The sequence below is a fragment of the Charadrius vociferus genome, unplaced genomic scaffold, assembly GCF_000708025.1.
Source record: "Charadrius vociferus isolate BGI_N301 unplaced genomic scaffold, ASM70802v2 scaffold259, whole genome shotgun sequence".
NCBI lineage: Eukaryota > Metazoa > Chordata > Aves > Charadriiformes > Charadriidae > Charadrius > Charadrius vociferus.
The window spans coordinates 2,174,874-2,187,680 of NW_009661368.1; the positions used below are offsets into that span (position 1 = coordinate 2,174,874).

Here is a 12,807-nt window from a genome sequence, read left to right on the forward strand (position 1 = left end):
ACGAGGGCTTTTTTGTGGGAACTTGAAAGTCTAGATAAGCGCAACCTATCCTGCCTGAAGTATGAGTTTTTCAAAGCCTTCCTTCCACCATTTCCATTAAATTCAGAGAACATTTTTCCTTTCTTCGCCTTGAGCCAGCTCCCTGCTGCTGGAAGTCCATCCGGCAGTGAGGGTACCCTTTAGTTCAAGGTAAGCAAGACCTGCACCGTTCCCCTGCTTCTCTCCTATCTCCTGCTTTTATGTGGAACACAGTTCAACAGCAGGATGAATCAGATGTGATTTGTTTGATTTACTATCAAGTTTCTGGGCACCTAGGTTGATAGCAGGGGGTAAAGTATAAACATGTATACCAATTTGGGAAGACCAGGAGTAACTCTCGTACTCAGAGTTCCCCTTTATTGCCCTGTTGTGCTCCCTGCCAGCTGCTGCCTCCCCTGCCTTCCCTTCTCCTCCGACACGAGGTGCCTGGAGTTCATTCAACACACTTAACAATTAGAGGCAAAGAGTTCGAACTTGTCGAGAGGAACATGCCCAAGAAAGTCAAGTATAATTTGCCCTGATTATAAAATGCATTCCATTCCACACTTGTTTTGACATTGTCCCTTGGAGAAAAATATTTTGTCTCATAAAGAAGTCTCATTGCTGCTGTCCGTGTCAGGAGGAGGATTGCTCCATAACTGTTCAGTTCCATCCAAACCCCACAACGTAAAGCTTTCTAAAACTCCTTCTGGATCCAAATACCATAGCTTAAGTTTAACTTTTGATGTTGTTCCAAAGCCACAGGCTACCGATCACACAGCTGAGACAAAAACTGTGGACAGGAGATCAAAGTCAATGTAGTCCTTCCTCTGCTAGCAAAGAAGAATATAGGAATATGGAAGTTAGGGTCCAGATAGGTATTCTATAACGTGTTAATGCACTTTTGGATAAACAAACAAGAAAGCGAACAGTAATATTCACACGGAGAGTTGGGCTGTCTTGAAAAACATACACTGTAACGATGAACCAGGTCCCAAGTGCGGTCTCCATCCGTACCAGTCTCGCTTCCCTGCCCAAAGAACTGTACTGATTCTCTAGTCGCTGATACCAGTTTCGTGTTAGTTTACATTTCTCAGTGTCAACAAACACATTCCTGGTTTATACCACGGTGTGCGGAAGGGATTTAAGGCAGCGGGAGTGCAGCCCTGCGCTACGGTACAGGAGAGCGGAGAGTCGGCAGTATGGCCTGAAAGGCCAGGACGTCTGCTCCTTCTGGGACAAAACAATTTAGCATCTCTGTTTTTTACTTTCTTGAAAGCTGATACTCAAAAATACCCAAGAATAAATGTAAGGGAATAAGCATAATGCTCCGTTTCGTAATGTAATATTCATACTTTTTCCCAAGCCATGCCTGGAAGGACACATAAAAAAATTTTGAATGCAGCCACCCACACCACAGTATATCAATCCACAGGTTATCAGAAGAGCACACGCATCCAAGGTAAGAGATTAATGAGACTGCTTGTAGTTCCAACCTCAATAGGCCCTTTGTTTCAATTATCTGATGTAAAAAGGCTGCTTTTTCTTCTAAAGCTACAACCCTTACTTGACTTTTGGATATGTGTGCCACAAAAGACATGCTGGGAATTGTTAAACTTTCTCCTTTTACAAAAAGCGACGATGCATTAAAAACCCCACACATACACATGCAGTTCCACTGAGGTCAATACAATGTTGCACATATTTAAAATTAAGTGCGTGCTGAGTTGTTCTCCTAAAATTTATTCTGAAATGAACCTTAGCTATCAACATTTTGCAGAATTAATTTTTCAGAGCTTGAATTATTTTGCCCCATCAGTTAAAGTCAGCAGGGATGCAGACATGGATTCTACCTCTAGTTGTTGAAAACAAAGATCCTTCCTAGAGCGGAAGAAGACAAACTAGAACACATTATCTGTCATCTAATCAGGGCAGTGAAAGGTGTACGCGGAGAGTGAGTCAGAGCATAGGACCTAACAGCCAGCTTATAATGAACAGAACATGTATGAAAAATGCCAGATTGTCAGTCCTGAAAACTGACATTCTTTACTCGTAAAAAAAGCGCAGATTAGTTGGCTCCAACTTTTTCTATCTCTTTCCCACTAACATGCCTAAAGCCTGAACAGAATTAACTTCCTTTTGGATATGTAAACCTTCACTTCCTTGTTGAGAAAGTTAATGTGGAGGCCAATTAATTCCATTCATTTTACGATCCAACTATCTTCCTCTGAGGAGTAACTGTAGGAAATGATAACAGGGAAGTAGTGTTGCCATTATCTTTTTAATAAGTAATTCTGAATGAGCAAATCATTTCAAAGAAGCAAAGAACTGAACTGAATTTATCCAGCTGACCATAGGCGAAAGGTTTCATAGACATTTATTAATCTCAGAAGCATCATGCTGTTTTTCATACTTCTGAAATACGAGAAAAAGAAAGCCATCTGGATTTCTTAATGTGCAAGTCTGGCTTGGTCATTCATTGTCTTTGTAGTTTGATAATTACCTGTTTCCTAGGCAAATTGCTTTGGACATGTACTTTGAGGTAGCAGATTAATGAAGTTCTTTGAAAACTTCAGGAACTTGAAAATCTACAAAGCTTCCGGAACAAAATTTTCCAGGTCAGCGGTCATTGTACTTTGAGAAACCCAGGAGACAGCACACATTTGTGCCTCGGCTTGTATAGACTTGGTCAAAACCTTACTCAGAGCAACACTTGTATAGATCTTTGAGTCCTCTAAATTTAAACAGTGAAAATAATCAGTCCAGTAAGCATGAACCTGTGATTTACTATACAGAAGCAATAAAGGATTTCGAAACAGCTGATAACTAGGCTGTCAAGGTCAGTTCAACCAGATAACACCTCTTCCCTTTGGTTGTCTTTAAAAGTTAAATCATCGGAACATTTGCGAGCAATGTGATATGCCTGGAATTGAACAATAGTCCTGACTTTCTGTTAACACTTGTTCCACATTGGCACCACTCCATTGGCTGTAATGGGGTAACATTAGTTTATAATACTATAAGAAGAAACTTAGTATGTGTTATTGTCGCAGCTTGGGCAGATTTCCCCCCAAAGTCTTGCACCTGAGCAGGAGCCGCCAGAGCCCCCCGCAGATGGGGCGAGCACCCATGCTCTCCCAGCCCACCTTCCCGGGCTGCGGGACCCACCGCTCTGTCGGAGTGGTTTCAGCAGCACAAGCTGCAGTCACTCGAAAGCACACATTGCAGTATGATTTTCAGAAAAGCGATATTCTCACACAGTGCTGTACGTTTTTTTGTACAGCATCATTCACTCCGCCGGAGGCAGCCTTGACTTGGCAAAGATGGCATGGTTTTGATAACTGTCAGATTTGCTCTTTGCGTAACCATCAGGCTGTCAGTCACGGTGCTGGGTGGAAGGCTTTTTTTAATAGACATCATTTCTTTTGATCCTGCAAAGGCTCAAACTATTTTCATCCTTCCTCAAATCTTTATATTGATTTTATCTTGTCATAATGGTAGAGAAATGTAACAATCCCACGCCTGGAGATCTCAGTACTGGTGCATGTGGGGGAGAAACGTGTTCAGACTGTGCTATGGATGCAGATCCCATCACCAGCATTCACTGAGGTCTGATGGGATTATACAGAGGGAAAGGGGCTGCGGGCATGGATTTAATACATTCCCGAATCCTAGGGCTAGCCTGGATTGAAGGAATGGCAAGATTAATGGCACAAAAGGAGATGGGCATCAAAGCTCTGCACTGCAGGGCTAAACTCCTCCATCCCTGCTAAGCCAGGGTCTGCCTCGCCGGGGCTGCCGGGTGCCGGGCAGTGCCCACCGTACCCTCCCGCGGGGAGCGGGGCTTGGCAAACAGCTCCCCAGGTAGGGAGTCATCACAGCACACAATCAAGCAACTTGGGGGTATTGTAAAGCAGAAGTTTTTCACTGTTGAATTAAAGTAACCTGATTTTGTAGAATTTCAAGTTCAAGCCCGTTGAGGATATTACGCAGAGGGATGAAAGTTCCACAGCAACTTTTTTGCAAGAAGTTACCATGAGAGACAGGACTTTTGTAATGCTGCAAAGACTTTGTAATAAACTATGGAAGACTATTTATAGAAAAAAAATTGAAAATTTTTTTTTATTACAAAATTGACTATTACCAAATTGACTAGAAACATTCAGGTAACAAATTGCTTTACACATTGTAATATGGCTACATTTACATGTCTGAGTATAACAGCAGAGGAAAACAAACAAAAAAACCTGTAGGAGACAGACCAAAAATGCTAAGAACTTGTATCATGTCAGAATGTAAAAAAAATAAAATAACCATTCATGGTTATATATATAAACCTGTATTTGAATCTGCATCATGGGGAATAAAGCACTGGTGACCATAATAGCTAACATACAGTATTACATGCAGGGCAGTGACAGCTTTAACCTTTAGATACAGGTATTGAAATCTCCACAAGAAATAGACCTCTTCGAAATGTTTAGGATCCTTATTTCCTGTGGTTCTTTGAAACATACATTTTACGCTACTCACATGATGAAGTAACTATCCTGTTAGGATAATCATCATTTAATAGTGGCAGAACCCATAGGATTCCAGTGATTCCGTTCACGGATAAGGCCTTTCATGCAAGAAAAGACCACTCAGGCTTTACAATAAAGGTGTGATAGGATGGCTCGTCTGGGAGTTGAAGGCATGAAACTCTGCGGGCATGAGCAGAGTATGTGGCAGGCACAGTATTGCATCTGTTCAAATCAAAGCACTATGCAGGCATGAGGAATAAATCCTGTTATATACCTTTGTCCTCATTTCCCTTTTATTAAGGAAGTGAATAACATTAGGGAAACTATACTTCTTTAACTTTAATTGCCCTAATTTTTAAGCCCTGTCATTAGCCTTATTACAGACTGCCACCTTACTTCTCAGTTTTACCCATGGCATTGGTAATTTGATAAGGACTAAGCGAGTTTCTTTTCCCTTAAGCTCTTCAACTCTGAGCTAACAGGGCCAGTTCAGCCGTAACTGTTGTTCCCTCAGGTATCCTATACGGTACCCACAAACTGGAAACCAGCTCTTTCCAAGCTAGCCTCTTGAACAGCTTGAGGCTATAATAATTTCACTGTGCACTAACAAGAACTATACATAACGCTCCGCAGCTCATTATCAAGCTCTATCCCGTACAGTCCCCCAGCTGCACTAAATCAGTATATTTGCATAGGTATATGAACATGCATGGTATTTTTCTTTCCTTTTAACATTGCTAAGTACAGCTGAACTAACTAACCACATTTTTCCAATAAAACAGTATGGGAGCTTTTCTTGGTACTATTTCTGGCTCAGCAATTGTCCAAGGGACATGTGTTGCCGTTTCTCCACTGGTTACCCCAGGCTTTGACTTTCCCAATCGATGGATATCTTTTTCAGAGAAGGCAGCAGCAGAGTTGTCATTTATTTTCCGCAATCTGTATTAAAGAGAAAAAGAATCTATATAGTGATCAATTATTTAAAAGCAAACAGCACTAAACCAACTTCAGTTAAAGGAGTTAGAACCCTTACTCAGATTACACTGGGTGATTTTTTTCCTGTGGTGTTGGCTGGCAAAAAAATATCCCCCACAATATTCAAATGTCACTTGATTTCTAATTTCAGGACTTAATTCTAGGTCACAGTCTTGGATTTCCAATTTAGATTTTTATGCAGATAAACTATTTTTGTTATCTTATTTGTATAAGCTTGTGAGCAGAGAAAAATCTTACATTCAATTTTTTTAAACCAAAAATGTGTAAGAAGTTGCAACATTGCAAATAGATATTTCTCTTTTTTGTCATTCTGCCTAAAATCAAGTTTTTTTATCTAAACTCTGTAGTCCACTGGTGTACTGTTCCTTCACTAGGGCATTTTCTTTTTAATATGTACATTGATGCTTAAAATCAAGTGCTATTTTTCAGGAAATATCTTCTAGAAATGCAGTGGAGAAGTTATATTATAACAAAATAATGACTATTATTTTCTCCAGCAGTATAAACATTTTGGTTTCCCCATTTCTGATCTGCATCACACACAGAAGACAGGCTGTCTTGGAGTTTAAAACTAGAGACCTAACTTCAGAGCCACAAGCCGTACAAAATTTGTCTTCTTGGTACATAGAATATTTTCTGTTAAGAGTAATGAAGCATGATGGCATTTAATAAATCTCACACTGTGAGAATAAAGCTTAGAAAAACATCTGTTCTCTTACACTCACAGTTGTATGAAAATTCTGAATGAGGTCCAAAGAAAAGTCTCATGTACTCAGGAGACCCCCACGCACGTACCTTGTCGTCTGTGAAATGCAATGGGAAGCTCCCGGCTGGGAATCAGTATTCCTGAATGGAGCGTTTCTACCGGTTTGTTGTCAGTTGCTACAATTCGGTATTTGCGAATGAGCTGAAAGAGAAACACTTTAGTTAGCATGCTTTGCCTTCTAGATCTCCTGATTAGGGTAAATGTGGAAGAGCCAGGCACTGTGTACAGAATGCCGCTTTAGAGTATTTACCCAGCAAAGGGCCAAGTGAAGCTGTAGCTCCGCTACGCGGCGCCCGATGCACATCCTCTTCCCAATGCCAAACGGAACATGAGAAAAAGGATTTATTAAGTTCTTCTGAAACCAGCGCTCTGGTTTAAACTGCGTCCAGCCATTAAAGTACTCTTCATTGCAACCCAGGGCATGGCTGTTTATCATTAGTACGGTCTATAAACAAAGCAATAAAAGGAGTCTCATTACCAATTGGCTTAGAGCTACCAAGTGAATCAGCTTGTTGATGGAAAGAAATAATGCAACAGTAAAGGCAAGGCAGTTTCTTTGGAAGATGTCATGTAATTCTCTGAAGATTAATTCAAACGCAGAAAACATCATAGTTTCCTCAGAAAACCATGGGAAAGTTTGAAAAAATTTTTTGAAATTGCACACCAAAATATTTTTGTCTAAATCCAACAGAAGTGCGGGCAGGTATCGTTTTCAGTTTATGGGAATTCTTGGTGTGAATTCCTCATTCTATATCCTGGGACTTGTCCTTTGGCAATGGCATTTTGGAGACTGAAATATGACCAACTTCAGTGGTTTACAGGACAGTTAATCAATGGCAAAATACCATAGTAAGCTAAATTAATTGACTTACCCCTTTGGGCAGTACATAATCTCCCAGAACCATTTCTGTGTCGATGGTGCGAGTGGTAAATGGCACCGACGGTGTTAATCTACAGTGAAAGAAACAAAATGGGTTCAATTTCCAGCATTTTTTCTTCCTGTATCTATCTTAGTTTACCTTAACCGACAAGGTGAACAAAATTATATATACTAGAAAATTCCTTCTCCCTAGTACACACTAGTTGGTAAAAAATTTTGTGATAATTTTCCTTTTTTGCAAATTATTTGAGAATTTTACCTCATAGATTCTTTCAGGCATGCTTTTAGGTAAGGCATATTCTTCAAGTTCTCAGCACTTGGACTCTTATTAGCAGCCAAAACACTTTGTATTTCCTGGAAAAGCTTCTGCTGAACATTTGGATTGCGTGAAATGTTATACAAAGCCCACAGTAAACTATTGGCCGTCTGAAACAAACCAAAAAAAATGTAAGACCTCCATTTGTGGTGACAGAAACAAGAAGTTGCCAAAAGTTCAAAGCATCGTTTACAGCTGGTCACTGCCTTATGGTATTTTGTAGACCTAAGGGGTTATAAACCATCCCAGTTGTTCTCTAGGAGTAATGAACAGAGGAAAGAATCTAGTGACTTCAGGTAAAAATTCACTTGCACTTAGGCCACCAAAGCAACTGCAGGATTAGCTCACTCCCGGCTGTCGTGATGGTTAGGTTATGGAAGAAAGCAGGGAGTTGGAAGGATGCTAATTTTAACAGGCTCTCGGAAAGTCAGGTTTACCGTTTCAACTCCGGCAATCTGGAGCTCTGCGATGGCAGCGTACAGCTCCTTCTTGGAAAGTTGTCCTCCAGAATAGATGTCACACAGGAAATCCTCCTGAGGGTTTGCAGAGTGTTTTTCCAGTCGACAGTCAATTGAATGCTTGGCTGAGGAGGGAGGAGCAGGAGGTAATTAATGGAAAATCACTAAAAATACTATAAAAATACTATAAAAATAAAAATATGTCTCACATGCAGGATTTTGACAGAAGATACCAAGCTGTGTGCTTTTTTCAAGCAGTGAGCAAATACTGAATAAATAATGGTATTTTCACTTTTTAGACAAAAACCTCAGTCACAAAAATCACTTCTGAACAGAAGGAGCTCCTGCAAACTACTAAGAATTCTGCTTTCTTAAATTAGGAAAGGAAATCAGTGATGCGTTGAGTGATACATTTAGCAAACAGAAATACAAGTGTGTAAAATTTATTAGCTTGGATTTTCAAAGGGGATCAAGGCGTTAAAATCAAAGAGACTTAGCACTCAAACTCCCCGAAGGGAAATTTATGCCTTTGATTTACTAAGGGAAGACAAAAATAGATGCCAAATTTCTACATGATTTTTTTTCTAAATATAAAGAACTAGATTTTGCCCACCCTTTCTCATGAATATCCCAATTGTTAAGACCAGTTCCTGGTAAGGAGCTTTTCATGTCAAGTGAAGGTGTCAGACTGGTTTTTCAGAATAAAACTGGTTTAAAGTGTCTTTCCTAAAACCCATAAACTAAAAAACAATAAAATAAGTGCATGTGTAGCTGGCATGACCTAAAGTCCTGAAGTATCAAGAACTCAAATACCTAAGACAAATATATCACTCAGTGTTACAATTATTCAAGTGCCAAAACCTTTCTTATTCTTTAGCTATAACTGTCACTGCCTAGCAAAATATTGAAAAATATGAACTTAACTTCATATCCGGAGTTAAGAGTAATTTTTGTAACCTTGAAGGCCAATTCATCTTAAATAGACAGAAAATGTTGTCAAAAAGCCAAACTGTACCTTATGATTTAAATTGCTTCTGTTTTTAAGACTTACAACTACATTCCAAGTTGTTCAAAAACCCTATTGTGTCTTTTTATTTTTAGCAAACAGGCTTTTGTTGCATGTAAAATTCTTGTTTCTCAAGAAAAAACTCCCTCTGAGGTCCCTTTGAGGGAGGTCCCTTTTCTCACTCATACACCTTGCCTTTACAGAGATGATACACTTTCTGGCTGTTTACTTTTTTGACAGATTAAACTGGACTCATGACATTGCTGGCTCCCAAATTTCTGGGGCTTCCTTGGGGACTGGGCATTGCCGCACAACCAGCCCCAAGTGTTAGTCATAAGAAAGCAGTGCTGCCATGCCTGGAATAGGTTTGTGGTTAGCTGCAGCAGAGGTGTCTCAATCTGTGCTGAAGGCAGCAATTAACAGCAGCGTTGGGCAGTAGCAAGTATGAAGAAAGTTAATTCCACCAAGTAGGAAACAGAGATGAAGGGAAAGGAGAGAAATTGTGTTTAAAACAATAACCTGTTTTAAATATATCATCCCATGCTTTAGTATGAGCTTGCCAGACTTTTGTGTTCAGACCCTTGTGAAGTTCCACGGGGGTCACCATCATCATTCCAAAAGTAGCCATCATCTGTGGTGGAGAAAGAGTTTTTGAAGTCTTTCTTTAATCTATATACTTGCCATCTCTGACCAAAATTAGACTGTAAAATAGGAGGCAATTTTCAGGAAGTCAAGATTCTGGCACATTTTCTATCCTGGACAGAAAGGATGGGTCTCAACCTCCATAGACCATAACCAGCTAAAAATTAGGGACAGCCAGTGGATGGTAGGAGGCTTCCCCAGCGTGTGATTCATCCTATTTATTTTAGGCACCTGTTTTAGAATGGCACAAGCCACCCTTTGGCAGTGCCTGTCTCTCCCTTGACAACAGATGAAGCTAAAAAACTAGGCTAGGCTAGACACCTATCTTTTAGATGGCTAAAATTAGGCAGATATGTGTCACCGGTGTCCACGTTGCAGCAAAATACACAGCAGGTGTGCTTGCAGGAATGACTAACCTCCAAATCCAGCATATTTGCATAATCCCACACAACTCCAAGAGTCCCACCCAAGAAACAGCAGAGTTTCACAACAGGTGTCTCAGAAGGAGAAGAAAGTTAACCAACCAACCTGACAACTATATTTTCAGGTTTACCCTGCTGTCTATACAGGATTTTCCCCCCACAGATTTAAGCATTTCATAATGGGACAGTCAGATGGTCAGTACTAGCATTGCACATCTAAGTGTCGCCTTGGGTGTGCAAGGCTGCCAGTACACATGTAGCACAGAAGCCTGAGTTTCTTTTTTCAGGTGACCCAGTTAAACTGGTGCCCTCTCATTAGTAGTAGTGGTAGAAAATCACTACAGCCCCAGTAAAGACTCTTCCATACCGTTTTCACAGCCTTGATGAAGTTCAAACTTTCTTCTTCTACATCCTGCTGTAGGAGTCCAAACCTCTTTCCATACAGCACCAGGCAGATACCTGTTGTTAAGCAATATTGTCATTAAATAATACAAACGAAAGGGTGCATGGTGTCCACCATTTATTGTCAAGGAATGGCTTGTATTATCTTTCTGAAAAATTGTCTCTGTTCTATGATACACACCTGTGAGAACAGCCCTTCGAAACACCTCCTGAACGTTTGCCTCAGACCCAAGTAGCAGCGTATCAAGCTGAGCTGCCCTGACAGCAGCACTTTCTTCACCAATAAGAATCACCACTGATCCCCTCACATGAGCAGCAGATCATCCTGCCAAGCAGGGCTGGCATATTTGGCAAGTAAGCTATTCAGTAAAGCTACTGAAGAGAACTGAGTCACCGGAAAACAGGTCCTGAAGAGGCCATCTAGTCCAGCATCTCCTAGCCCTTTCCACAGCTAGAAAACACGTGCAAACACTGGCAGCATCCCACACTCCCACACTCCACAAGTTTCCACCTCTTTCCACTTGCCTTTTTCTTTTCTTTTTTTTTTTTTTAAAAAAAAAGCTGTTATTTCCTATTTCTCCCTTTCCAAAAGCAGCCATCACCACTGACAGCAGAAAAAAAAAACACTTTCAGGAACTCAGTACACAGGTTGCTGAGATGAGCCAGCCGAGAGCAGACAGGTCTGGCAGAGCCCATTCAGTTAAGCTCTACACCCAACCATCGCTCCTTGTTGGGAACCAGTGATAGTTCCTCTGCCCTAAGTCATTCCTGGCAGATGTTTCCTTACTGTACTCTGAAAAGTTTCAAAAGATGGAGGTTCCTGTCTTGGTAACTTATTCCAGTGCTTCTCAATCCCAATATAAACATTTTAAATGGGATTTTCCAACCCTTCTCTACAATAAATACTTTTTCACTGTTATTAGATCATTTAATTGATATTGTGCTGCTTATAATTAACAAATATCAGATGGACAAGAATGGTCATGTACTATCTGATCCCACTCTAGATAAATGCATTGTGATTCCCCCAAGTTTCAGATTTATAAGTCACTATTATTGAATTTTTTCACAAGCCACATAGGTAACCAGACAGAAGAGTTTGTATAGCTGTTGATGAATTTTGCAGGGGACTACTGATAGTCCTCTGGCTTTTCTGAAACCCAATTTCCATGGAATTGTAGCTGATAGTTTGGAAATAATCAGCCTACGCTGCCATCACTGATCGTATTTAAACTAAAATGCCATGGCAGGTACGAAATGCATACCATTCTCAAACCCAACTTACTTTCAAATGACCATTTGTTGAATTCTGAATAGACATCTTCCATTTGCCCGTTGTGGTTACAAACATCATCTATTCTGTGCATGAAATCCTCCAGGACCTAAGTGGTGGAGACAAGAGAGACAAAAGAAGGGAATAAAATGACATCAACTCATAAAAATCCTGTGTAATTTAACACTTCAATTGTCTTTTAAATAGGTAACGATCTCACCTGAGAGAGGAATACTTATGTTTCCTGCTCTTTCAACAAGACAATTTCCCCCTGTGTTAACGTATGGATTATACATGACCCTCGTACTATTACTGCTTGTATTTCAACAAACTGAGCTTTCCTCCACAGGGATGAAATGCTTCAGTCTGACACTGGGATAATGCTGGAGTTTCACAAGAAGGAGGATTAAGCTGTTTATCACAGATGCTCCTCACATTCAATGAGGAACACAGAAGTTAAGGCGGGAGGTGTTCCCTGACAGGAGGAATATAGGAATGAAGGAGTAAAGGCAGAAAAACACTGAATGCAGGAAAAATAAGCAAAACCCGTGTTTGCAGGAGCCTGTAGCACTGTGGAATCACCTTATTATTCTGTGGAGACAGACAATCTCAACTACAAGTTTCTGTGTGGTCTCGCTGTTGGTCAGACCCTGATAATCAGTTTGTACTTATTATTCCCTGAATGATTTCTGAGTATTAACTAATAGTTTTGCCACTGTAGAGCAGGTCAACAGCTATCCAGGTAAACCGGATCACTTGATCTGCTTTTATTTTGCAGGTTTCCAGGGGAGTGGGAAAGAGTTTCTCAAAGCAGCGTACCTCATTGATTGTGGTATCCAGTTTCGCAACTTCCCTGGGTTTCATTAATTTCTTTTGAAAGGCACTTCTTACCCTCTGCCAGTCCTTTCCTTCCCTAGATTGAATGAAACACAGCCAGATTGAAAAGAGAGGGGCTTAAAGAAGAAAGAAAGAAGAAAAAAACACAAACAAACCCAACCCCAAACCCGCAGCATGTGCAACAACTCCAGCATCTCCGGGACCCCTCGGAAACCGCCTTGGCCCGCACCAGCTCCCACCGCCCCCCCGCCCTGCCCTCCCTGCACCT

General features: G+C 40.7%; 1 protein-coding gene across 1 annotated transcript; it reads right to left on the minus strand.

Annotated features, from left to right (window-relative positions):
* Positions 1-4,583: 4,583 nt before the first annotated feature.
* Positions 4,584-12,613, minus strand: LOC104293941 (1,25-dihydroxyvitamin D(3) 24-hydroxylase, mitochondrial). The gene is made up of 10 exons (XM_009893496.1): positions 12,522-12,613; positions 11,715-11,811; positions 10,395-10,486; positions 9,483-9,594; positions 7,937-8,082; positions 7,443-7,609; positions 7,176-7,254; positions 6,554-6,748; positions 6,333-6,444; positions 4,584-4,639 (listed from the first exon to the last, which is right to left on the minus strand). Exons 1-10 carry the CDS (start codon positions 12,564-12,566, stop codon positions 4,584-4,586), a joined length of 1,101 nt encoding a protein of 366 aa, XP_009891798.1. The 5' UTR covers positions 12,567-12,613.
* Between the last annotated feature and the right edge of the window lie 194 nt (positions 12,614-12,807).

Bases quoted from the DNA above. Each gene is read 5' to 3' on its own strand.
- LOC104293941 (XM_009893496.1), bottom strand. From the start codon at position 12,566: ATGAAACCCAGGGAAGTTGCGAAACTGGATACCACAATCAATGAG. The intron at 10,487-11,714 runs GTAAGTTGGGTT...GCTTAACAACAG, and splicing joins CAACAAATGGTCATTTGAAA to GTATCTGCCTGGTGCTGTAT. The intron at 7,255-7,442 runs GTAAAATTCTCA...CTTTCACTGTAG, and splicing joins TGCCTGAAAGAATCTATGAG to ATTAACACCGTCGGTGCCAT.